The 24,104-nt window shown below is 42.7% G+C and overlaps 1 protein-coding gene across 2 annotated transcripts in view; it reads right to left on the bottom strand.

Annotated features, from left to right (window-relative positions):
- Positions 1-24,104, bottom strand: part of STIM1 (stromal interaction molecule 1) — a 185,341-nt gene that overhangs the window by 73,839 nt on the left and 87,398 nt on the right. For both annotated transcript variants that reach the window (XM_047877643.1, XM_047877644.1), the window contains exon 2: positions 7,653-7,783. In XM_047877643.1, coding sequence (XP_047733599.1) covers positions 7,653-7,783 — 131 coding nt within the window. The remainder of the gene's footprint in view (positions 1-7,652; positions 7,784-24,104) is intronic.

Raw genomic sequence — 24,104 nt, 5'->3', positions numbered from 1 at the left:
TAAATAAGACCTGGTTCCTGCCCCTGAAGCCAATCACAATCTAGTCAGACAGACAACTAATTACAATACAGAGCAGAGCGATATGCCAAATGAGAGATTCATGCCAATTACTTCCCACATAAAGAAACAATAAGATTTCTAGGAGAAAACATTTAATCTAGGCCAGCAGTTCTCAACCAGGGGCACTTCTGTCCCCCAGGGCAATCGGCAATAGAGATACTTTGGTTGTCACAACTTCTGGGGTAAGGAGTGATGGTGGAGGTTTGCTACAACATCTAGTGTATAAAGGTTAGGGATGCTGCGAAACATCCCACAGTGTACAAGATAGCTCCCTACAACCAAGAATCATCTAGCCCAAAATGCCACTAATGCTGAGGTTGAGACACCCTGATCTAGGCTTTGGTGGATGAGTGGAAGTTTTACAGGCAATAGGAGAGGCAGAAAGATGCTGAGATGAAAATGTATCTAAAGCAAAGGCACAGTGATAGGATAGAGAGAACATATTGGAAGTGGTTGCAGGATAAAGTAGGGGAATGCAGTGTAACGTGAACTAGTCAGGAGAGCTAAAGGCAGATTGTGGGAGCACTGACAGGCAGGTTTAGATAGTAAAGACTAATTTAGTAAGTAAAGGCAGGCCACTCTTATAGTTAAATGGCCTCTAAAAGACGATTAATAACACCTAGCTCATAGAGTGGTTGAGCATTAAATGACACTATACGAGCCATCAGCTGGAACATGGCTTGACACGTGGTAAGGATGGTCCTCTTCCATTGCATTCCCTTTACAAGGGAGAAGTAATGATCAGAGTTGTGCTTCAGTAATTCCAGTAATAGTGCAAAAAAGACAAACTTATAGGTAAGATAATACAATAAAAATCATTAGAGCACAAAGCAAGACATTCTAATTACGTGCTAAATTGAGTTGATATAGAATGTGTGCTATGGGAATTGGTACGGGGATGAGAGAAATCAGTGGGGGTGGGAAAATCAGGGAAAGTTCACACACGAAAAGTGAGTCTGGAGCATTCCAGAGGACACCTAAGACAGATACGGACAGGGCCAAGGGTTGAAGGGAGGGATATAAGAAGTTAACTCCAGCTAGGGAGAACTAGCTGAGCAGAGAAAGGGGCCTGCAATAAGCATGGAACAGCTATGAGACAGTGAGGACCAGGGTCAGACCAGAGTGGTAGGAGGTAGGTGCAGAGAGTCTTAAGAAAGACCAAGGCCAGATTTGAAGGGATGGCGTGCTAGACACAGATAGTCGGAAGGAATAAGAAAAGAAAATCATGCAGGACACATGAAACCAAAACGTAACTTAGGAAGACCGCTGGCAGCATGAACAACACGGGCTGGTAAAGGGATGCTAGAGGCAAGAGAGCACTTGGAGGTGTCTACAGCTATCTGGATGTAAGGAAATGAGGCCCAAAGGCAGAGGAGGGAAAGCAATTATTATTAACCATGCTGATAACTTCTGGGCATAACTCAGTTACTCGCCCTCATCCAAATTAGCCCAGCCTGGCCACAGCACTGCTTATATGCAAGAAGCACAGAGGGCTTCTCCCTCCCTCCTTATATACCACCTCCCACCAAGTCCAATTCCTGCTGGCCTCTGGGGTTTGCAAGTGGAGGCGCTCCTCTCAAAGTTGAGTTCCCCCAGCCCTGATTCCACTTGGTGCGAGGTTCCATCCTTCCCGACTCACAGAGCCTCCCACACACAACCAAGCATGCCTCTTGGTGGGGCAGTGAAAAAGGTGGAAAGCAAGTCAACTCCTACTCGGCTAAAGTCAAACAGATCTGATGACAGTACTATAATACGGCTTTGTTGTTCGAAACTCCTCTAGCCTTCCACATGGGTGGGGGGAAATGAGAAGTTCTCACATAAACCTTTTTTAAAGCACACAGGCATACAGACAGGAGGCTAGGGGGAGCGGCTAGAGGAGTTGCAGCCCCTAGAAAAGCGTGGCCCTGCTCTGTCATGCCCCACCCCCTTCATAGTAGCTACTTGAGGCGCACATAGAACTGCCTCCTGTGGCGCTCTGGTCCTAGTCAAGTCAGCCAAGCTGCTGGGGGTGGCTCCCAGAGCTGAACACTGTGGTGCCGGTGCCGTGGGATGAGAGAGCTGATCTGGAAGTCTTGCCATATAGGCCAGCCCTCACTATCTGTACCACCACCCCGAGGGAGGAAAAACCATGAAATCCTGCCTCAGCCCTTTGCGTGCATTAAATTCTTACAACAACCCTGCAAAGATCTCCTCAATAAGCTGAGTAAACTGAGGCTTGGAGAGGGGAAGTTACTTGCTTTTTTGTCACATAGTAAGTGGCAAAGCCAAGTTTTGAATACAGGCCTGTCTGAATTAAAATGTATGTGCTTTCTGATGAAAACAATAACAATAATAATAATAGCAAAAACTAACCATTACTGAGCCTCTTCCTTATGCCAGGCATGGTACTGAGTGCTCTGTATGCATTATTTCATTTAATCTTAGCAACAAACTCATGGGATGCCTACTCTTATCACTCCACTTCCAATGAAGAAACCAAGGCTCAAGGAGATGAAGTAACTTCTTCAAGTTTCCATGGCTGCTGAAGGCAGAGCCAGGTTTAAACCTAGGTCTGTGTGGCTCCAGAGCACCACTTCTCAACCCTGTGCTATGCTGCTACGCCACACTGCACAGACACTAACAAAAGCATAAGTTGATTTTGCAGCTTCCTGGGCTCATACTGCTACCTAACCATCCACTCCCCCCCGAAAATGTGTGATCACACCCTTGCTCAAGCCTCCCTTCTCAGCCAGACACTATGCTGCTACCCAGATATCAGCCAGTCATTCCACCCAATGATTAAATTAAGCACATATTCTGTACAGGGCTCTGCTGGGCATTGGGGAAACAAAGGCAAAATAACCAAATAAGGCCAGTCCCTGCCCTGAAAAGTCTCACAGTCTGGTGAGAGAAACACATCAGTTAAACAAACATTAAAATACAACTGTCAGATACAGGTAACTTTCTGGGAAATACAGAAGAAACAGAAAGGGGAAAATAACCAGCATTCACTGAGCTTGAATTGTGTGTCTGGTACTATGCTGGCAACTTTTTTCTTAACTAACATATGATGAAATTAACTTTGGGGGGGTGGGGTCAGGGGTATGTAGTCATATGAGTTTTGAAACATATTTAGATTCTTCTAACTGTCCCACAACCCAGACACAGGAAAATTCTATTACCCCCCCAAAATTCTGTCATTCTGCCCCTTGATAATGAAACCCTCCCCACATTCCTAACCCCTAGTAACCACTGGCCTAGCTCCCATCCCTACTTTCTCAGAATGTCATGTAGATGGAATCATACAGCACGTTAACTTTTTGAGTCTGCTTTCTTTCCCTCAATATAAGGCCTTTGAGATCCATCTATGTTGTGTGCATCAATAGTTCATTCCTTTTAATTGCTGAGCAGTTTTCCATAGTTTGTTTATCCATTCACACATTGAAGGACATTTGCTTTGTGTCCAGTTTTTGGCACTTATGAATAAAGCTGCTATGAACATTTGTGTACAAGTCTTAGTGTGAATATAAATTTTCATTTATCTATATGGATAAATACCGAGAAGCAGAATTGCTGGAGCATGTAGTGAATTGTGTTTAACTTTCTAAGAAACTCTATAAGCAAAAGTTCTGGTGGCTCTACCTCCTCGCCTGGCACTTGGTGTTGTCCATTTTTTAATTTCAGACATTCTGATGGACGTGTGGTGCTATCATGCTGTGGTCTTAATTTGTACTTCCCTAATGGCTAGTGATATTGAGCATCTTTCCATGTGTTTAATTGTCATCCATATATCTTCTTTGATGAAGTGTCTGTTCAAATTTTTTCCCATGTTTTGTTGACTTGTTTGGTTTCTGTAGAGTTTGGGAGTTATTTGTGCTGGAAACTTTACCAGCACTTTTCTCCCTGGATTCTGACAATAGCCCTGCAAGGGTAGGAGTCATTAACCACCATTTTACCTGAGAAAATTAAAGGGGAAGTCACTAAACTACTATAATCACAGTTCTTCCTAATTTCAGAATTTTACTTCTCATTTAATTGCCTGTGACATACAGACCACTAGAATGCAAGCTCTATAAAAACTAAAATCGTATCCATTTTGTTTGTTACGGAATCCATAGTCCTACAACAGGTATTCAACAAAAATTTAATGGCTGGATAAATGCCCTTGATTTTCCTTGTAGGGATCCAGTTGAAGGGACAATGGTTTTGTTTGTTTGTTTGTTTTAATATAACTTATTATCAAATTGGCTAACACACAGTGTGTAAAGTGCTCTTGGTTTTTGGGGTAGATTACTGTGGTTTATCGCTTACATACAACACCCAGTGCTCATGAAGGGACAGCAGGTTTAGACAGCCTCTGTCTGTCCACCTCAGACTGTCAGAACAACCTGATAGGACCATCCCAATGTAGCAAATCCATTGCCCACAGGCAGTGTCCCCACCAGAAGTCTCAGTACAACACAGGTCATGAATTTCCATGCTGTTGGCCTGGTAGAACTCCCTCCCAGCTTTGCCAAGAAGGGCACCATCACCAATAATGCCACCTTGCTCATCTGAAGGGCCCACACTCCATAGCTCCGCTAACTAGGACAGAAGCAAACAAAGACAGTACTGGAGCAGCCAAACTGGCTGCCCCACATGCCAATGATTACATATTTCCTATACAACGCCTGCTGAGTCTCAGTTTACCATACATCTAATTTCATAGCTCACAGAGAAGTAAACAGAAATTAGAAATGGGGATGAATCAAAGAAGAGAGGGAAATTATAAGAAGAAATCACAACAATGCACATAGGAATCTAAGCCCTGGGGTAGCTATAGAAGAGGCCTGATGACATGTTCTGAATGATCCAAAGAAAGTTAACACTCTGTTCACAATAATCTATAAAAAGAAAGACTTATTTCAAAAATGGCTAAAATTTTACAAGATCCAGAACTGAGGTTATATAGTTCAGTCACCTGGAAAGCTTGCTGATATGAGGCTGAACAAATGAAGCCTGAAGATATCCCTTCAGACTTCCTCTAAAATCCTTGGGGAATCAGTGGTGCTTTCGAATGGTCATAAAAAGCTCAGGTCCATCATAGCCAGCACAACCAGGGTCTCATCTCTGCTCAGTACCCGTGAGCCAATATTCTAAGCTCTGAGCGGTCCACCCAACATGCTAGTTAGAACCTGAACTCCAAGGTTGTCTCATACATGTTTAGAATGACTTAAGCACACATACTTTGCCACCATTACCTTCTCTTTCAAAGACAGTAGCTTGTGACCGATGGTGAAAACCCAGACTGGCAGGCCCCTCTCACCACCAGAGGCCTGAGCCTGCCGGGAGAGAAGTTGAAGCCAAAGCAAGGCAGAAGCTACACTGAAAAAGAACAGCTCACCACTGGCACAGAGAAGAGCAGGGTGACAGCTTTTGTGTTATTTTAGAACAGTTTGTGCTGATGAGCTTTTTGTTGTGGTAACATTCCTCTAAAAAGAACATTTTCTTCCTCCCCTCATTGACAAAGCAATTCAGCAGAAAGTGAAAAAAGAAGGAGGAGAGGGTGACAAGGATATCCAGGAATTTGTGGATCTTAGATCATATCACCTTCTTAATTGGTGTGCCACCTATCCCCCAGTCCTGTGGCCAGGCCCCCTGAGAGAGGGAAACCTCTAGTCCTCATTTGCGTCCAGGAACATGGTCCTTTTCCCATCGTGGACAAATAAAATCTGGGTCCTTTGAGGGCCAGTGCCACTTCAAGATGCGACCAAAACTTTCATCACACCTGTTGTCCTTGCTCAAGAACCTACAATTGCCAGGTTCAATAAGTACTCATCTCTCAGCCTAGTCGCCTGGGCCCCACTTTCCTTTCCAGGTTTTTGTCCTGCAGTCCTCCACCATAGTCACTCCATCCAACCAAACCCACCCTGCTCTAGTCAGAGCCCCCCCCCACCGCCACATCTGTGTTCACACTGGCTCCCTACTTACCACTCAGGCAACCCCACTCCTTCCACTCCACCCAAATGTCTGCTTCTGCTCCAGGAAGTCTATTTTTCTCCTCTTATAAATTACTTAGACATTATCCAGTTCAACCTAATGCGAGGATCCCCTCTGCTAACCAATCAATAGAGCGCTGTATTCTACTTGCCCATCTTCCGTGACGGGGAGTTTACTACGTACCTACCAAGGAGGCCTCTCCTAAGACAAGATGGCACTATTAGACGATTCTTCATTCTAGAAGAATATGGCCATATTTTACTTTTCCCACATTGGTCCTGGTCCTGCCTCTAGTTTAAGAGAAACAATATAGCGGTACTTAATAGCACAAGCTTTGAAATCAGATCTGTGCTCATATCCAATGTGTCCTTGAACAAAATGCTTCACCTTTCCAAGGCTCCAGTCCTTGACAATAATACCAACTTCAAAAGGCTGTTATGAAAGGTAAAAGAGCAACTACCTTAACACCATGAGCTTAACACCATGCCTGGCATAGAATAAGAATCCAATAAAGGAGAGCTGGTGCTGCAGTTTTCATCGCCATCACCGTCGTTATTTAAAAATCTAATTCCCCCACTTCTAATGTATGTGAGATACAAATTATATTACCCGGATCTGTTCTTTTCCAGGCTCAAGTTTCTTCACTAGACTGTAAATGATAGGAGGACAGATGTCTGTGTCCTATTTACTGCCACATCCCCATGTCTACAATAGTGCCTGGCACATACATAATAAATACCCATAAATACTAAGTTTTACTGAATGCTCTCCATTTCATAGTGTCCATACCCTTCAGCATTCAGGTCACCCTTTTCTGTAGAGGCTCGCACTGTTCCAAATACCTTGGACAATGTGAGATCCAAGACTGAACTCAAAACTAGGCTTACCTCTTCCCCATGACACACATCATATCACTATTAAAGATTTGGCATAACTTGGCAGCTTCACCAAACTGCTGGCCCACGTTGAGCTTGAAATCAACTAAAACCTTTCAATCTTTCCACACATGATGACTTTGCACTCTGGGCTCTGTGGAATTGGAACTGTAGTAATGCCAAAAGGTGAAACAATAACAGAGCTTTTTCCATCTAGAGTTTCCTCTCGCTCCTATTATCTGGACCACTCAACCAGCTCCCAGCAACCACAGCCTGGAATTCAGAATAATCTTTCTAGGAACATGTGTTTCTTCCTCCTGAACAGACTATAAACTCCCAAAGGGCAAGATAATGACTGTTTTGATGTCTCTCCTACATGCCAACACAGGGCTGAGTACATAGTAAGTACAGACTGATGCCCTCCATCTGCAGCAGGATTACAATATGGGTTCAGGGGAACTATAGAGACCGACCTCGGGACTCTCTCTCCCTCTCAAACAGCATAGCTCAGTCAGTGTTGTACTTCTAGCCAGTAGGCAGATGGGAGCCAGTCCAGGCATACAGACAGCAGGCCTTCACTCGGGCAGGCTGGCTCCTACAGGGCTGTTCTGCTGAGAATCACTCCCTTTGATAGGAAGGAGCTCCTAGAGAACAAGCCAATACCAAGAACATCTCTCCAAAGGGAAGAGTGTCTAGGCAGCCTTCAGGGACTGTCCAAACAGGAAGAGAAGGGAGCCACGGCAGGGGGAGAGAGCTGACCTCATCGCTTTCTTCCACATCCACGTCACCATTGGCATCGTCGTCCATCAGCTTGTGGATGCTGCGGACTGCATCAAAGCTGAGCTTCTCATCCTCACTGTGGCACAGGGGCTTGTCAATCCGGCAAAACTCTGTACAGGAAAAGCAAGAGACTACATTACTGTGGGCACTGCTGGCCTCTGCTACCCACCTGTCTCAGTGTCCTTAGCCTCTAGCACCTCAAGCCTCGTGTAGCCACTTAAATAGCTATTTGTACAGTGAGAAAAGTGTTTCATCCAGTCTTCAACTCTCTTCCCCCAGGATGTGCTGAGTTCCCCAATTTAGGGACAATGTCCTATTATCCTGATGGCTCCCTGGCAGGAAAGTCAAGCATAAGGCTGGGAATACCCTGGGATCTAGACAAAGAACATGAATAGGTAACTCACAAGAAAAAATATAAATGAGAGAAAATATAAATAGCCAATGAACACAGAAAAAAAAAACTTTTGCCTTACCAGTAAGCAAAAAAATACATATTCAAGTGAAATACCATTTTTCATCAGTCAATAAATAAATGCACGTGAATACAATCTTTCCAGAAACAGGAAGACAGCCCATTCATTGCAATGCCAAAATAATATGTAGTTTTCCTTTTGGTTCACTTTGTCACTGCTGGTAATAATAACATAATGCCAGTCACAAACTAACTGGAGAAACCCTTCACATGCTATGCCCGCCCATTGACAGCTACGGTCAGCAAATAGCTCTCAGACATCTAAGGTCCTGGGCACACCGGGTGCAACAGCGTGGCAGGTCTGCAGTACAGCTTCCCCCACCCACCGACACAGTCGTTAATGTGACACAAAAACCAGCACGAGAGCCGAGGCCACCTACTCCTCTCTTAGAACCCTGGAAAACACCGCGCACACACACAGCAGGCAGACCTGGCATCTAGTCTTAGCTCTACCAAGTGAGGTCACGTCCCTTCTCCAGGCCTCAAGTTCACTATCTGAAAAAGATATTTTAAGTAAAGTTTCTAGTATGTCTTCCAATTCTTAGCTTCTAAAATTCCTCTTTCCCTTTGACCCTGATCTTGATTCCTTCTCTCCAGCAAAAACTCCTCAGATTACTCCCAAGGAAGAAGTTGTCACAGGAGAGAAAATAAGGACAGGGTAAAGAGGCTGTTGTGGCTGTGAGGCCTTCTCCGAGGCACTGATCAAAGTCCCAAAACACTCCAATCCATTTAATCATTCAGCTGACTGCTGGTCAGAGACAGGGAACAGACAGGACAAGTCAACTCTCTGTCACTCACGAGTTGCTCAAATCCTTTTCAAAATGAGGGAGAGATGTAAATATTAAATGTGTCAAGTGTCCCAGATGTGACTCAATAAAAACATGTTGGATACTGGAGCTCACAGATGTTAACTGATGTGCCCCAAATCAAAGACAGCTGAAGAGTCACAGCAAGGGCCCAGGTTTACTGACTCCCAGGTCGGTACTTCACCTATCTTTATGCCAAGGTGACCAAACAGCTTTAGCGTGGTTTCATCTTCCGTTAGTCACAGATGGTAAGAAGCACACTGAAGAAATGGCTTTATAGAAGACAAAAAGTAAGCAGTGCCTGGGTGGCTCCATCAGTTAAGTGTCCGACTTTGGCCCAGGTCATGATCTCGAGGTTCAGGGAGTTTGAGCCCTACACTGGACTCTTTTCTGTCAGCACAGAGCCCACTTCAGATCCTCGGTTACCCTCTCTCTCTGCCCCTCCCCCACTCACGCACACGCACGCACTCTCACTCTCAAAAATAAACATTTAAAAAAAGACAAGTAAGAAGAATACAATACATGAAGAAGAAATATCTCCATGTAACTGTATATTCTACTACATTTGTCCTGCTAAGTTGGGAGTGGGGAGCAGAGGGTGGGGTAAAGCGGTGGTGGTAGAATGCAGCCAAAGATTAAGGCATTGTTTCTCAACTTCCTCACCAACAAGAGCTCTTGGCATGATTGTGTCGTTTACCTATCGAAAAAAAATTGCAGTAAGTAATGACTGGTTCATAGGTGAGGCACACAGCACTGGGATTAGCATAACCAACATAATGTTTTCCTTCCCTTAATTCTGTTTTTGTCTTAATCAGAGGCGCATATAATTGCCTATCAGAATGAGAAAAAAAAAAATTGCCCATCAGAGCTTTTTAATCAGCACATGATGTGCCCATTTAAACAACATTTATTGTGTGCTCTTAATATGTCAGGCTCTGTGATCAGCATGGGGCATAAAGAGAGATGAGTCAGATCTCACCCCTGCTCTCAAGGAGCTTAGTTTTAAAAGTAGGGAAGAGGGGCTCCTGGGAGGCTCAGGTGGTTAAACATCTGACTCTTGATTTCAGCTCAGGTCATGATCTCATAGTTCATGAGATTGAGCCCCGCATCAAGCCCTGGCAGCACGGAGCCTGCTTGGGATTCTCTCTCTTTTTGCCTCTCTCTCTGCACCTCCCCTTCTTGCACATGCATGCACACCTGTGCACACACATGCGCTCTCCCTCTCTCTCTCTCTCTCTAAAAATAAGTTAATAAACTTAAATATATATATTATTAAAAGTAGGGGACAGAGGCAATTAAAACACCATGTGCTAAGTACCATGACAGAAAGAATCAGGATTACCCTAGGGGTCAGCAAACTTTTTCTGTAAAAGGCCAGATAATAAATAATTTAGGATTTATGAGCCATATAGTCTCTGTTACAACTACTTAACTCTGTCTTAGAGCACAAAAGCCGCCACAGACAAAACATGAGTAAATGAGCTTAGTTGTGTTCTAATAAAACTTTATTCAAAAAAACATGCAGTGGGCTGGATTTGACCCCAGGGCTATAGTTTGCTGACCCTTGTTCTAGAAAACCTTAGGTAGCACACCTGAACCACATTAAGTTGACAGATTTCTGACTCAAAGCAAAGAAATACAATCTTTTCATTAGCCTGTATCCACAAACAGGTTTATCATAAAGCACAACTTCTAATGAGCTTTTTTTTTAAGTTTATTTATTTTTGAGAGAGAGAGAGACAGAGTGTGAACAAGGGAGGGGCATAGAGAGAGGGAGCCACAGAATCTGAAACAGTCTCCAGGTTCTGAAGGGTCAGCACAGAGCCAAACACAGGGCTCAAATTCACGAACCTCGAGATTCTGACCTGAGCCCAAGTCGGACGCTTAACTGACTGAGCCACCCAGAAGCCTCTAATAAACTTTTTTAAATACTGGAAAAAGTTTAAATGCTGAGCTCTAGGGACTGGGGGCCTCCAGGCTGGGCATGAGTGGCCTAAGGTCAGCCAGCCTCTTTCCCAAAAGCCTATAGCTGGTGCAAGAAATTTAGGCTTCAAATGCTAGGCTCTGGTTTGTAAAATGATCAGACAGACAGGTGACCTTTGCTGTTGGCATCATCTGGCATAGAGAAGGATTTAAGGGATTGAGAATAAAGGAGTATAAAACCTTGATGTCTCCTAAGGCCATAGAATCCTATCCAGAAAAACCATGTTAGTCAAAATTCACAAATGACTCCTTCTACCAAGCATTTCCTAGGTTGTCTCTCTCCTTCCTGACACCTCGTCTATCTTCGTTCCAACCTGGCAAGGTTTCCCAGAGCCACCTGGAAATACCTTAGAAGATCCACCCGTTTAGCAATGCATTATTAATAAAAGAGCCCTGGACTTGGAGTCAGAACACATATGTCAAAATCCCAGCTCCATTAGTTACATCCATATGATGTTGGACAGGATGTTCAACTTCTCTGAGCCTCCAATATCTCATTTGCAAAATGAGGATAATTATCTCTGCTGACAGGGTTTTTATGAAAATTAAGACCACATTTGTTCCAACGCCTAGCATAGCATAGGGCATGCAAAAAGATGACAATCAATACATTTGTAGTTTCCTTCTTTCCTCCCAGAGCAACATGTGAACAGTTTCCTGCTAACTTCAGTCACTCCCCCTACTGTGTTTGAAATATCAATCAGTCACATGTTCTAGATGAGTTAGCAAGTGATTCCGACAATAGCCTGTATTCCCACAGCATTTATGTGTCTATCACCAATAACATTTATCATACTGCGTTTCAGTTCTCTGTTTCATTTGTCTTCCCTATCAAACAATGCCCATAAGGGCTTGGGACCATGTCCCCAGCAGCAAGCAAAAGCCAGGTTCTTGATAGATGCTCAATGTTTTTTGAATAAATAACTAAATAACAATTATGTGTAGGATTTCTTCAGGCAGAAAAGAGAACCGTAAGTAAAAAGAGTAGCACAGGAGTAGGTTTTTAAATATTTTGGTGCCAGGGCCCCTTTATATACATAAAAATTGAAAATCCCAAAACTAATATCTACCATATTAGAAATTAATTTTTTTTACATTTATTTATTATTATTATTTTTTTGAGAAATAGAGTGAGACAAAGAGTGAGCAGGGAGGGGCAGAGAGAGAAGGAGACACAGAATCTGAAGCAGGCTCCAGGCTCTGGGCAAGCAGTCAGCACAGAGCCTGATGAAGGGCTCAAACCCACGAACTGTGAGATCATGACCTGAGCTGAAGTCGGACGCTCAACTGACTGAGGCACCCAGGCACCCCACTACCATATTAGAAATTAAAACGCAAATTCTAATAATAGCAATTAATTCATTTTAGACAAATAAATCTCCTATACATTAATTTAATAGGATTTTTTATGAAAAATAATTGTTTTCTGGAAAAAAAAATTTTTTTTTAAATTTTTTTTTCAACCTTTTTTATTTATTTTTGGGACAGAGAGAGACAGAGCATGAACGGGGGAGGGGCAGAGAGAGAGGGGGACACAGAATCGGAAACAGGCTCCAGGCTCTGAGCCATCAGCCCAGAGCCCGACGCGGGGCTCGAACTCCCGGACCGCGAGATGGTGACCTGGCTGAAGTCAGACACTTAACCGACTGCGCCACCCAGGCGCCCCGAAAAAAAATTTTTAAGTTTATTTATTTTGAGAAGCGCCTGGGTGGCTCAGTTGGTTAAGCATCCAACTTCAGCTCAAGTCATGATCTCACAGTTCATGGGTTCAAGCCCTGTGTCGGGCTCTGTGCTGACAGCTCGGAGCCTGGAGCCTGCTTCAGATTCTGTGTCCCCCTCTCTCTGCCCTTCCCCTGCTCATGCTCTGTCTCTCTCTCTCTCTCTCAAACCTAAACATTAAAAAAAAATTAATAATAATAAAGTTTATTTTGAGAGAGAGAGAGCATGTGTGTGCACATGCACGTGCGAGTGGGGAGGGGCAGAGAGAGAGGAAGGGAGAATCCCAAGCAGGCTCAGCACTGTCAGCACAGAGCCCAATGTGGGGCTCGATCTCACAAACTGTAAAATCATGACCTGAGCCGAAATCAAGAGTCAGATGCTTAACCAAATCAGCCATCCAAGCATCCCTGGAAAAAAAATGTTTTCTGAGAAGAGTGGGATTGTTTTTGCATTTTTGCAAATCTCTTTAAGTCTGGCTTAATAGAAGACAGCTGTAGTCTTATTGTATCTGTTTCCACATTCAATGTGTTGTTTTGATCACAGAGCAAACAGATATGTAGTTGGAAAGGACAGGAATATTTTAATAATCTTCCAGATATCTGTGAACATTCTTCTCTGATACTACATCAAAATCGACAAGTAGTAGGTTTATTAAAGATTAGTTGCCATGTGAAATCTGAAACTATATAAATGAACTGTTTGTACTCTATTATATTAAAATCTATTGGTCTATCTTGCACTTTGATCTTTTATCCAGGAGTGATTTTGTAACATGATGCACTGGTCACATGGAAACTTCCAAATTTGACCCATTTCATCTCTACGATATCAAAATAATCACAGTTATTAATATCACCACTAATTACATCAGAAAAGATTTAAATCTGGGGCAGCTGTCAAGCTCACAGTGGCAGATCCAAGTTTTTCAAAATTCTAAGTTTTAAATGAAAACTAGAATTTTATCGTTGGCAATAAATACTACCAGTTGTTTTCCTTTAATAGCAGACTCACTTCATTCATTTTTAAGAAAATACGTGCCAAATACATGAGTCTGAGTAAGTATAGTTTACCTGTCAGTTATTCTTTCACATAAAAGTGGTGTTCCCTGAAAAAAGGAGGCAGTTCAACTTGCAGCTCAGTGGTACGAATGCTCTCTCTTGAAATAAACATCAGAGGCGCCCAGATGGCTCACTGGGTTAAGTATCCAACTTCAGCTCAGGTCATGATCTTAAGGTTCGTGGGTTTGAGCCCTATGACGGGCTCTGTGCTGACAGCTCAGAGACTGGAACCTGCTTTGGATTCTGTGTCTCCCTCTCTCTCTGCCCCTCCCCCGCTCGTGCTCTGTCTCTCTCTCTCTCTCTCTCTCTCTCTCTAAAAATAAACATTAAAAAAATTTTCAATAAAAATTTTAAAAATTTAGAGAAAGAAATAAGCATCAAACTTCTACACACAGAAGTGGTTTATGCACACTTCCTGTTTCATCACACAGAATACTAAAGAGATACGTATTCAACAGGACACAATGTAATAGAATTAATACGTTTTATATTTATTTTTAAAAATTTTAATAATTAAAAAATTAAAAATAAATTTTTTAAAACAGAGTGCATGTTGTTGAGGAATACCACGACCACCAGTGCTGTTCTGTGCCACTGCTCTGACTCTTGCTAAGGTGCAAGCAGCTTTACCTAAGTGCTTTTGTGCCATCATTGCAAATGTAGACACAGCAGAAAAAGACATATAACATCGTAGCATTATTATTAAGATGTCTTTGACCTTGTGGACCCCTGAAAAGATCTTGGTGACCCCCAACGGTCTGCAGACCACACTTTGTTAACCACTAGCAGCCAACACCACAAAGTCTTTCCTTTGTGTCTGAATCTCCTCTCCTTTCTCCAGGCAGAGCTAATCATTTACTGCTCTATGCTCCAAAGCACTTTATACATAACTCTGTTGTATTAATTCTCATGCTCTAAGTTGTTTGCATGCCATATCCAGAAAAGGGCAAGGACTAAGTTTGACTCACTCTAACCCTCAGGGCCTACATCCACCCTGTCAAATATAAAATCAGCAAATACTGGCTGAATGAATGAATGAGTGCATGAATGGATTCATAACAAACCATATCTGCCCCAAAGACAAGAGAATTCCTGAATACAACCCACCAGTTCCCACCACCAATATCCACCATCCACCTGATGCCTCTTCTCCTCCAGCCACGTTCTCGTCACCAAACAGTAACTTATCCCCCTGAGAACACGTATTTATAGGCATGCAAAGCAGAGTCACTGCAGTTGAGCCTGACCATGGATTGTCTGATGTGAGACACAAGCCCAAAGGTAAAGAAGTGGGACAAACAGCAGTCAAAGAAGAAGGTACAGATGAGGAGTAAAGAAAGGCGCTGGTCAGACTGTTCCCTACCACTTGGCTGGCACCTGAGGGGAATCTGAAAACTGATAAATTTTGCCAGCAGGGGTCTCATTTGTTGATTGTTAATTTCTCCCACTTGACCTCCCACCCCCCAAGCACAACCAGCAAGCTCTGCAGTGACTCTAGATGAGGTCAGAATCCACCCTTACCCTTAGAAAGGACTCAAAAGACTGTTAAGACTGAGAGTACCAGCCCTGGGAAGACTGAAGGACCAAGGGCCTTGAGATTCCAGAGATAAAACAGCACAGAATGCAGAATGAGGCTGAGCTGGGGGTCTAGGGAAGGGGCGTGGGAGGAGAAAGTACCCTCTACACAAAAGGGTAAAGAATGAGAAAGGGAACTAAACTAGTTCCCTGGACCTAGGAAGTTCTGGCAAGAAAGGTCCCACGTGGAATACAGCACACTGTAGGTCTAGCCACAGAGGAAAGAGGAGTCAGATTCCCACACTGAGTGAAATCCAGCCTCCTGAGGGATGGTCCTGCCCTTGTTGGAACATCATGTCTTCATATCCAAGAAGAGGTCCGACTCCTCTCAGCAGGGGCAGGAATTCAGAAGAGTTTTCCTTATGGACGAAGCAGGCACTGGTTTCAGCTACCCAAGCAGCAAAAGACTACCCCAAAGACTTCCGATGTCTCCCCTCCCAGGGAGAACATGTGAAAAAAGTAATAATAACATCCCATATAACACCAAGAGTGAACCCTAAGGTAACACACTATGAACTTTGGGTATTATAACATATTCATGTAGCCTCATCCTTGGTAAAAAATGTACCACTCTGGTAAGTAACCCTGGTAATGGGGTTGGCTATGCATGTGTGGAGGCAGAGGATATGTGGGAAATCTCTGTACCTCCTTCTGAATTTTGTTGTAAACCTAAAACTGCTCTAAAAATAAAGTTAAAAAAAAAAAAAAGCCTTGCCTACAATATGTGTGTGGTCAGTAAAGGCTTTTATAATTCTTACCAGCATGCTTTAAAATATTATATGTTGTGGGGCACCTGGGTGGCTCAGTTGGTTAGGCATCCAACTTCAGCTCAGGTCACGAACTTCTGGTTTGTGAGTTTGAGCCCTGCGTCAGGCTCTGTGCTGACAGTTCAGACCTGGAGTCTGCTTTGGATTCTGTGTCTCCCTCTTTCTCTGCCCCTCCCCCTGCTTGCACACTGCCCCCCCCTTTCTCTCAAAAATAAAAAAAACATTAAAAAAATAAATAAAAATAAAAATATTATGTGTTGTGGGTTCAAGCCCCACATAGAGCTCACTGTTGTCAGCACAGAGCCCACTTCAGATCCTCTGTCCCCCTGCACCGGCCCACCCCCATTCGCTCTCTCTCTCAAAAGTAAACATTAAAAAATATTATATCTTTATTATAATGCTAGATAATTATATTTTCACTCTAACCTGTGATCTGAATATTTTTTTAATTCACATGAAATAAAATTAAAGAAAGCCCTCAGTGGAAACAAAAATTCACAGCATTGACTACGTATAAAGCTCCAATATGCAACATAATGAGATACACCTCTGAGTTCCACCAGCATTTCTGACTTTGTACCTCTTCTGGCCTCACTTCAGTCAGCTTACAACTGTAGTTATTTGAGGATATCTGAGGACAGAGGTCATATCTTTTTCATTTTTTCATAGCACCTACCACCACCTTGCATATGATGCACTTATTTGTTGATTTGTTTACTGCCCATCTCCCCCCAGTAGAAGTAAGGCTCACAAAAGCAGGAACTTTTTTGTTCCCTGTGGTATCCCCAGGGACTCATATAGTGCCTGGCACACAGTAGGTATTCAATATAGATCTGCTGAATGAATGAATAAATCTTTGCTTTTCTGAGTGTACAAAGCAGGTTTCTCCTCCAGACATGACTTTTAAATGTTGGAGTTTTAAAGAATCTGGGTTTGGTCCCGGGCTTTCTTCTCTTCAGATGACTCTCTCCAGGAGGGATCTGACCTCTTCTCACAGCTTCAATTATCATTTAAAGAAATGCCATCTCCCCCCAAAAAAACTATTGCCATCTCCCCCCAAAAAAGTAAGATGATGGTTCTGCTTCAAGCTTCCCTTCTGACCCTCAGAAACACACAGAATCCAACTACCTACTAAATATCTCCACATAGATGTCTGACAGGAACATCAACGGATGCATAATGTCTAAATCTAAACTCATTAGTTCCCCGCCCCCACCCCCTGCCAAAGTTCCCACTTCTCCAGTTGCTGGTGTCAGAAACCTTGACATCTCATTCTCCCTCACTCCCCACCTCTAATCAAGCACCAGTCCTTCAAGACTCCTCAACTATTCCAAACCTTCTTCTCCTCACAGGAGTGATATTCTGAATACTTAACAAGCATTTGACAGGAATGCTAACTATAGGCAATGCTACTGCATACCAGCTGATTATCTGTCCAAGTCATCTCCCTACTTAAAACCCTTCAAAAGCTTTTCATTACTCTTAAGATGAAGTTCAAATTTCTTAAAGTGGCCTGTAAGGCCCAGAATGATTTGCCAGCTGCCACCTTTCTGGTCTCTTGTCCAACAACTCCCTTAGCTTTGTGCAATCCTTCTTTCATGTTCCAAGTTTCTCCCTTCCTTTCACATAGCACGTTGGTTCTCAACTCTGGCTACATATTAGATTCACTTAGGGAGCACTTAGGCTGCTGAGGCCCAAGCCCCGTCCCAGACCAATTAAATCAGTATCTCAATGGATGGAACTTAGGCATGGGTTTGGTTTTAGGGGAGTTTTGGTTTTCTGTTTTTCTTTGAGACATACCATATATACAGCAAAGTATATAAATAAACATATAGATCAGTTAACTTTTACATATGTATATATCTAAGTAACTACCACCAAAATCAAGAAATACTCCAGGAAGACTTCCTCCCTCTTGCCCCTTTCCAATCAATACTATCACGACCACTACACCTCACCCCACCCCACAGTGATAACTGTTCTTCTGACTTTTATTGCCATAGATGAGTTTTGCCTTTCCTTGACATTTATAAAAATAGAGCATGGATATTTTTTAAGGCAGAGTTGCACGCAATAAAATGTCTCCATTTTAAGTGCATAGTTCAGTGTGTCTGACAAACATACGCACTTGTGTAACCACCACCCAATTAAGATATAGAACATTTTCATCACCCCAAAGTGTTCCCACTTGGTACTTCACTGCCAAACCGCACTGCCCTCCTCACACAAGCATTGATCTGATTTCTATCATTATAAATTAGTTTTGCCTGCTTTAGAACTTCAAAGAAATATAATCACCAGTATGTACTCTTTTGTGGCTGGCTTCTTTTGCTCAGCATTCAAAAGATTCAACCATGGTTATCACATGAATCAGTAGTTTTTCTCCATTTTCTCACTGAGTAGTATTCCACTGAATGTATATACCACAATGTGTTTATCCATCCACCAGTTTTTAGCTAGCACAAATAAAGTGCTATGGACATTCGTGCACAAGTCTTTGTGTGGACATAGGTTTTCATTTTTCTTGAGTGAAAATAAGTTTTTCATCTGGAGCTCCAGTAGGAGTGAAACTTCTGGGTTATATGACAGGGTTATGTTTAACTTTTAAGTGCCAAACTGTTTTCCAAAGTAGTTGCATTGCTTTATACTCTCACCAGTAAGCACCAGTATGAAGCACCAGTCTAGCTGCTTCATATACTCTCTTATACCTGGTGATGTTAATGTGCAACCCAGGTTGAGAATGACCTAGAATTCCTTTTGTATGGAAGCTTCTTCATTCTTTCTTGACCTGCAGATTCTGACACATGCTGTTGGTCTGAACTTAAATACTTTTTCTTCAAAGAATCTTCCTTGATCGTCTTCCCTGCCAAACTGGTTTAGGCCCACATTATACATTCTCCAACATTGATAACACTTTTCACAATTATAATTATCTGTGTGATAATTTGCTTAATATCTTTCTTCTCCACTAAACTGTAAGCACCACAGTGGCAGGAGCCATGGCTGCCTTCATGGCTGAATCCTGGCTTTGAACCAACACCCAGGACCTAGCGAAGTCCCTAGGACAACACTTGGGCTCCAATCAATATTCACTGACTGAACAAATGAATGCCCAGAAGAACTCAGCTGCATGAAAGAGCAAATTCAAACAGAGATGAAGCAACATAATCCTGGCCCACAAAAAGTACAAGAACAAACACAGTGTATGAATGACAAAGACACAAAATAGAATACAGTAAGACACAAGAGACCAGAGCAGCAGGAGATACCAGTCTGAAAACAGGTAGAAGACAGTAGGGGTGGAAGGCAGGGCAACCTAACAAAGCAAGCCCAAGAGGAAGGGGCACAGCATCTCACACAGATTGATTTGTAAAAGAACCCAAAGTCAAAATGTACTTTTCACCAATCTTACAAAAGTCCTGGCGCAGAATGGGAATAGTGGAGGCTGAGATCCCCATTGTACTCAAACTCTAAGTGGCAAAGTTGGAAGGGCTTTGGGGGGCATCAAGGATCACTGCCTACCTTACAACTAGAGAAGGAAACTGAGACTATGAAAGGGGGTTGTTTTGCACTAGGTTGGCCAGCAAACTAGTGGCAGAACCAGATTAGAAGTCTCACTAACTTCCTATGGCAAGGCTATATGGTTGGGAGATCCAGATGAGTGTTCAAGAGGGCTCCCTAAAACTCCTAACCCTTACCCTCCAAGACTCATGAATAGGGGCAAGTTTAATTAGGTTCTGCTTGCCTATTAAGGGCCAACACAGAAGTCATAACTGGTCTTGTGCCGTTCCCCAAGCAGGGTAAAACAGAATTTCCTGGTTTTGCCTTAACTTCTTCAGGTCCAGCACTAGCCAGAGACACCTTCCTTATCAAGACTTAGAAACAAAGTTAAAAAGACACTAGAGACAGAGTACTGAGTCCCTAGCACGCTCTGCAGGGAGGAACAAAAAGAGCAAAAGAATATGCTTCTATTTAAGCATATGAAACATAATCACCTGCTAGAAGAAATGAAATCTTCAGCCCTCTCTCCTCTCTCCACTCAGCCACCCCATTTCTACCTTCTTCCTCCTCTCAGTATTTTTTTCTTCAAATACTGATTTCACAAAAAGCTTCCCTCCAGAAGAAGGTGGCTAATTCCTAAAGTTAGTCCCCACCAAGCAGGCCATGACCTCAATAACGCAGGCTTCTGATGCAGGGGACTTCTAGCTGTTCTGACTGCCCATGCCTCCTCCCACATCTACAGGGCTCTGCACACTTGTCCATCTGCTTAACAGCCTATCTGCCTTCCCTTTTATTTCTATCACCTTTTTAACTAAATTAAAAATTTCTGGCCCCCTGTTCAGTGTTCACATGCTACCATTTCAACACTCATTTCTGATTTTCAATCACCTATTTGCTGACCTTGAACTAGCTGGCTGAGCTAGCCAAAGGCACTAGGGATACAAAAAGAGGTAAGATACACTTCTCTGCTCTCCAGGGTCCCCCCACCCCTTCTTCTCAATTATTAAAATATATACTGAATCACAGAAGTGGTAGGTGCAGGTACTTAAATTTCAACTTTCCTATACTCTGACTATTCCTAAGGATTAATTCTCTTATCAGAAAAATCCAGAAAGTCCTTCGAAAAACAGTGAAGCCCTGTAAGTGTTAGTCATTTGCTTGTTGGTCCTCTATTCTCTGCTTTACCTGAGTCTCATCTTCCCAACTGTACACGAGTCTGATTTTTCTGGTGTTCCCCTGTGTCAGGCATGGCACTGGACAACACAAGACCCGGTCTAGGGACAACTGAGAGCTGCTTACAGATTTTGAAGATTTGCTTTCTTAGCTTTGGGGTCCCACATACCACAGGTCTTTACATTCTAAAGGTATCTGTGCCAAGAAGCATGACAACCCCAGAGAAATTAAATCAACACACGCTTGTTCAAAAGTTGCCCCAAATTCTCTGACCTGGCACCCGACCCAAACATTCCTGCATCCTGGCCAGCACTTGTCAGGGTCTGAGATGGCCAAAAAAATAATTACAAACAACTCAAAACAGATTTCTGCTGGGAAAAGTTTTCTAAAAGTGTTTGAGTGGGCATCCAAGGACTTGTCCAGATAAGGACATTGCACAGTGCCCAGGGGAGGTGTCCAACCCATTAGTGGACCCTCTAGGATTATACCCTTTAGTTCAGGAGTGGAGCTGGCTCTCAACAATCAGTCCTGATCACAGTGACCCCAAGAGCACAGTGATAAATGCCTGGAAGATATAAACACTGGGGAGCCAGGCACACACACGGGGTAAAAACAATGTTGATTCCAGGGACCATTGCAGCAGGAGTTCATCCTCAGGTCACCCAGGCCCACTGCTGGATGGCCTACCAGAGAACACATGCCTGGGCTCCCAGAGACCAGAACCAGGCAAGAGCTTCTCACCATCTTTCTGCCCCAAATAAGCCTCCATTCAAACAATACAAAGAAGATAACTGACCCCCTTTCTTCTTTTCTTGAGATTAGATAACCAAGAACATCTACTGAAAAACCCTGCAGTCAGGATGGTCATTCCAAGGACTTGATTTGCAGCCCTTCCTCACCTGATGCAGTTCTCAGCTATGGATCCAGATAACATCTCCCCAGAAGGGTGGCTAACTATCCAGAATGGAGTGTGCCTGAGCCTCCTGACTGCCCAGGCTCCCTGGTCCTGCTCCCACATGGGAATGAGCCTAGTATGATTTCTGAGGAAAGGCATCTATGCTCCAGCTCACAGAGATCTGAGCTCAGATCTCCATGTACTTTGCCTGGGTAACTACAGTTTCCTCACTGATCTTCCTGTCTCTGCTCGTTTCTCTCAAACCCATCCTCTACTAAAGCAGTCAGTACAATTTTTCTAAAATTCCAATCTGACTAGACCACTCTCCATGCTCCTGAATAAAATCCTTCACAGGTTCACATAAAAACCTGTTTATAGGGGCGCCTAGGTGGCTCAGTTGGTTAAGCGTCTGACTCTTGGTTTCAACTCAGGTCATGATCTCACAGTTTGTGAATTTGAGCCCCACATCAAGCTCTGCACTGACAGCACAGAGGCTGCTTGGGATTCTCTCTCTCCCTCTCTCTGCCCCTCCCCTGGCCACATGCCCTCTTTCTCAAAATAAATACATAAACTTTAAAAAAATCTGTATACAAATGTTCATAGAAGCTTTATGTTTAATAACCCAAAACTGGGATCAGTCCATACATCTTTCAGGGAATGGTTATATACATTATACATGATGGAACACTATTTAGCAATAAAAAGGAACAAAGTCATGATACATACAATCACTTGGATGATTTTCCAGGGAATTACGGCTGAAGAAAGAAGCCAATTCCAAAAGGTTACAAACTCTGATTCCATTTATACAATATTTTTGAAAGGTCATAAAACTTTAGAAATGGAGAACAGTGGGGTTAGGAACAGGGAAGGGGGTGGGAGAGAAAGGTGTGGTTATAAAAGGTCAAATAAAGGATACTTACAGTGTTGGAACAGAACTTACACACACGAGTACAAGTAAACTGGGGAAATCTAAACAAGATTGGTAGGTTTTATTAATGTCAATATTCTGGTTATAATATTATAGTGCAGTTTGTCAAAATGTTCCTGTGGGGAAAACTGCAAAGTTTCCCAACGATCTCGCTGTATTATTATTATTGTTCTAAGTAGGCTCCATGCTGGAGCCTGAGATCAAGACCTGGGCTGAGATCAAGTCAGACACTTAATAGACTGAGACCCGAGCGCCACGCTGCATTTTTTAAAAACTGCATGTAAGTCTAGAATTGTCTCAATAAATATTCTAATTTAAAGAAAAAAATCTTTTGCAAAGCTCCCCAACTCTTACAACAGTGATTCCTAACTTTTTCTCAATGAGGAATTCCAAAAGCTCCATTAATAATAGTTATACTTTTAGTATCCACAGATTGAAAAACAACTAAGAAAATAATATGGATTCACGAGACACCCTTCAAGGGCCCCTTTCAGAGTTCTAAATCCTCAAGTTGGGAACCACTAGCAGGTATAACAAATATAATGTAGCAAAGGATACAGGCTTTTCAGGAGGTGGTCCCTACCAGGTTCTCCAGCCTTATCTCATACCAGTCACTGACACACACCTTACCCTGCCACCACACTAAACTACTTGGAGTTCCATAAATACGCAAGACTCACTTTGTGGCTTTGTACACAATGTTCCCTCTGCCTACAATATCCTTGCCCCATTTTACACCTGACTAATTCCTACTCAAGTTTCAAGATTCTACTCAGGCTTTTTCTAATTCCTCTAGGAAGTATTCTCTACACTGACTCTTTGGGTTAGATTAGGAGCCCCTCTTCTGTGCCCACATGGTCCCTGTGCTTCTCTCTATCACAACTTAGACCAATTAACCTCTGTATGCCTGCATTTCATTATCTATAAAATAAGAAGAAAACGGTATCTACCTGATAGAGTTTTAAGAATGAAATGAAAATATATAAAGTACTTCAAATAAAGCATGGCACACAGTAAGTATTCAATTACTACCAAGTTGTTTTTACTGTAATCGTTTGTCTAACCATCACACTGAAAGATCCAAGCAGGAACTGGTATTTGTATCCATCTCTGGTCTGGCCTATAGTTAGGTGCTTGGTAAATATCTGGAAAAAGAATTGAGGGAGCTAATGTTGGCATAATGAGGTGGAATCTAAGTCAACGGTAGAACTAGAGATCTACAGAATAGAGAATTATTGCTAAGAACAAGAGCTAAGTATAGTAGGAGCCAGGAATAAGATAGCCATCTGAAAAAGATAAGCACAAGACGACTATTACAGATTACTAAGAACTTGGGTGAATAAACTGGCTGAAGTCGTACTGAATTATTGTGCAGAGCTCTTTTGATTCGTCATTATAACTTGTTAATTTTGAGCTGAAAAAACTGCTTAACCTTTTGGAGGCACTGTTACTTCAGCTGTAAAACGTGGCATAATACTGTAATTTTCTAAGTATTTAAGATTATGCAAGCAAACTACCTAGCCCATTGATTAAAGTAAAACTAGTTTGCTC

The sequence above is a fragment of the Prionailurus viverrinus genome, chromosome D1 (assembly GCF_022837055.1).
Source record: "Prionailurus viverrinus isolate Anna chromosome D1, UM_Priviv_1.0, whole genome shotgun sequence".
NCBI lineage: Eukaryota > Metazoa > Chordata > Mammalia > Carnivora > Felidae > Prionailurus > Prionailurus viverrinus.
The sequence above is the reverse complement of the archived record's forward strand: the minus strand, read 5'-3'. Positions and strand labels throughout refer to the sequence as shown.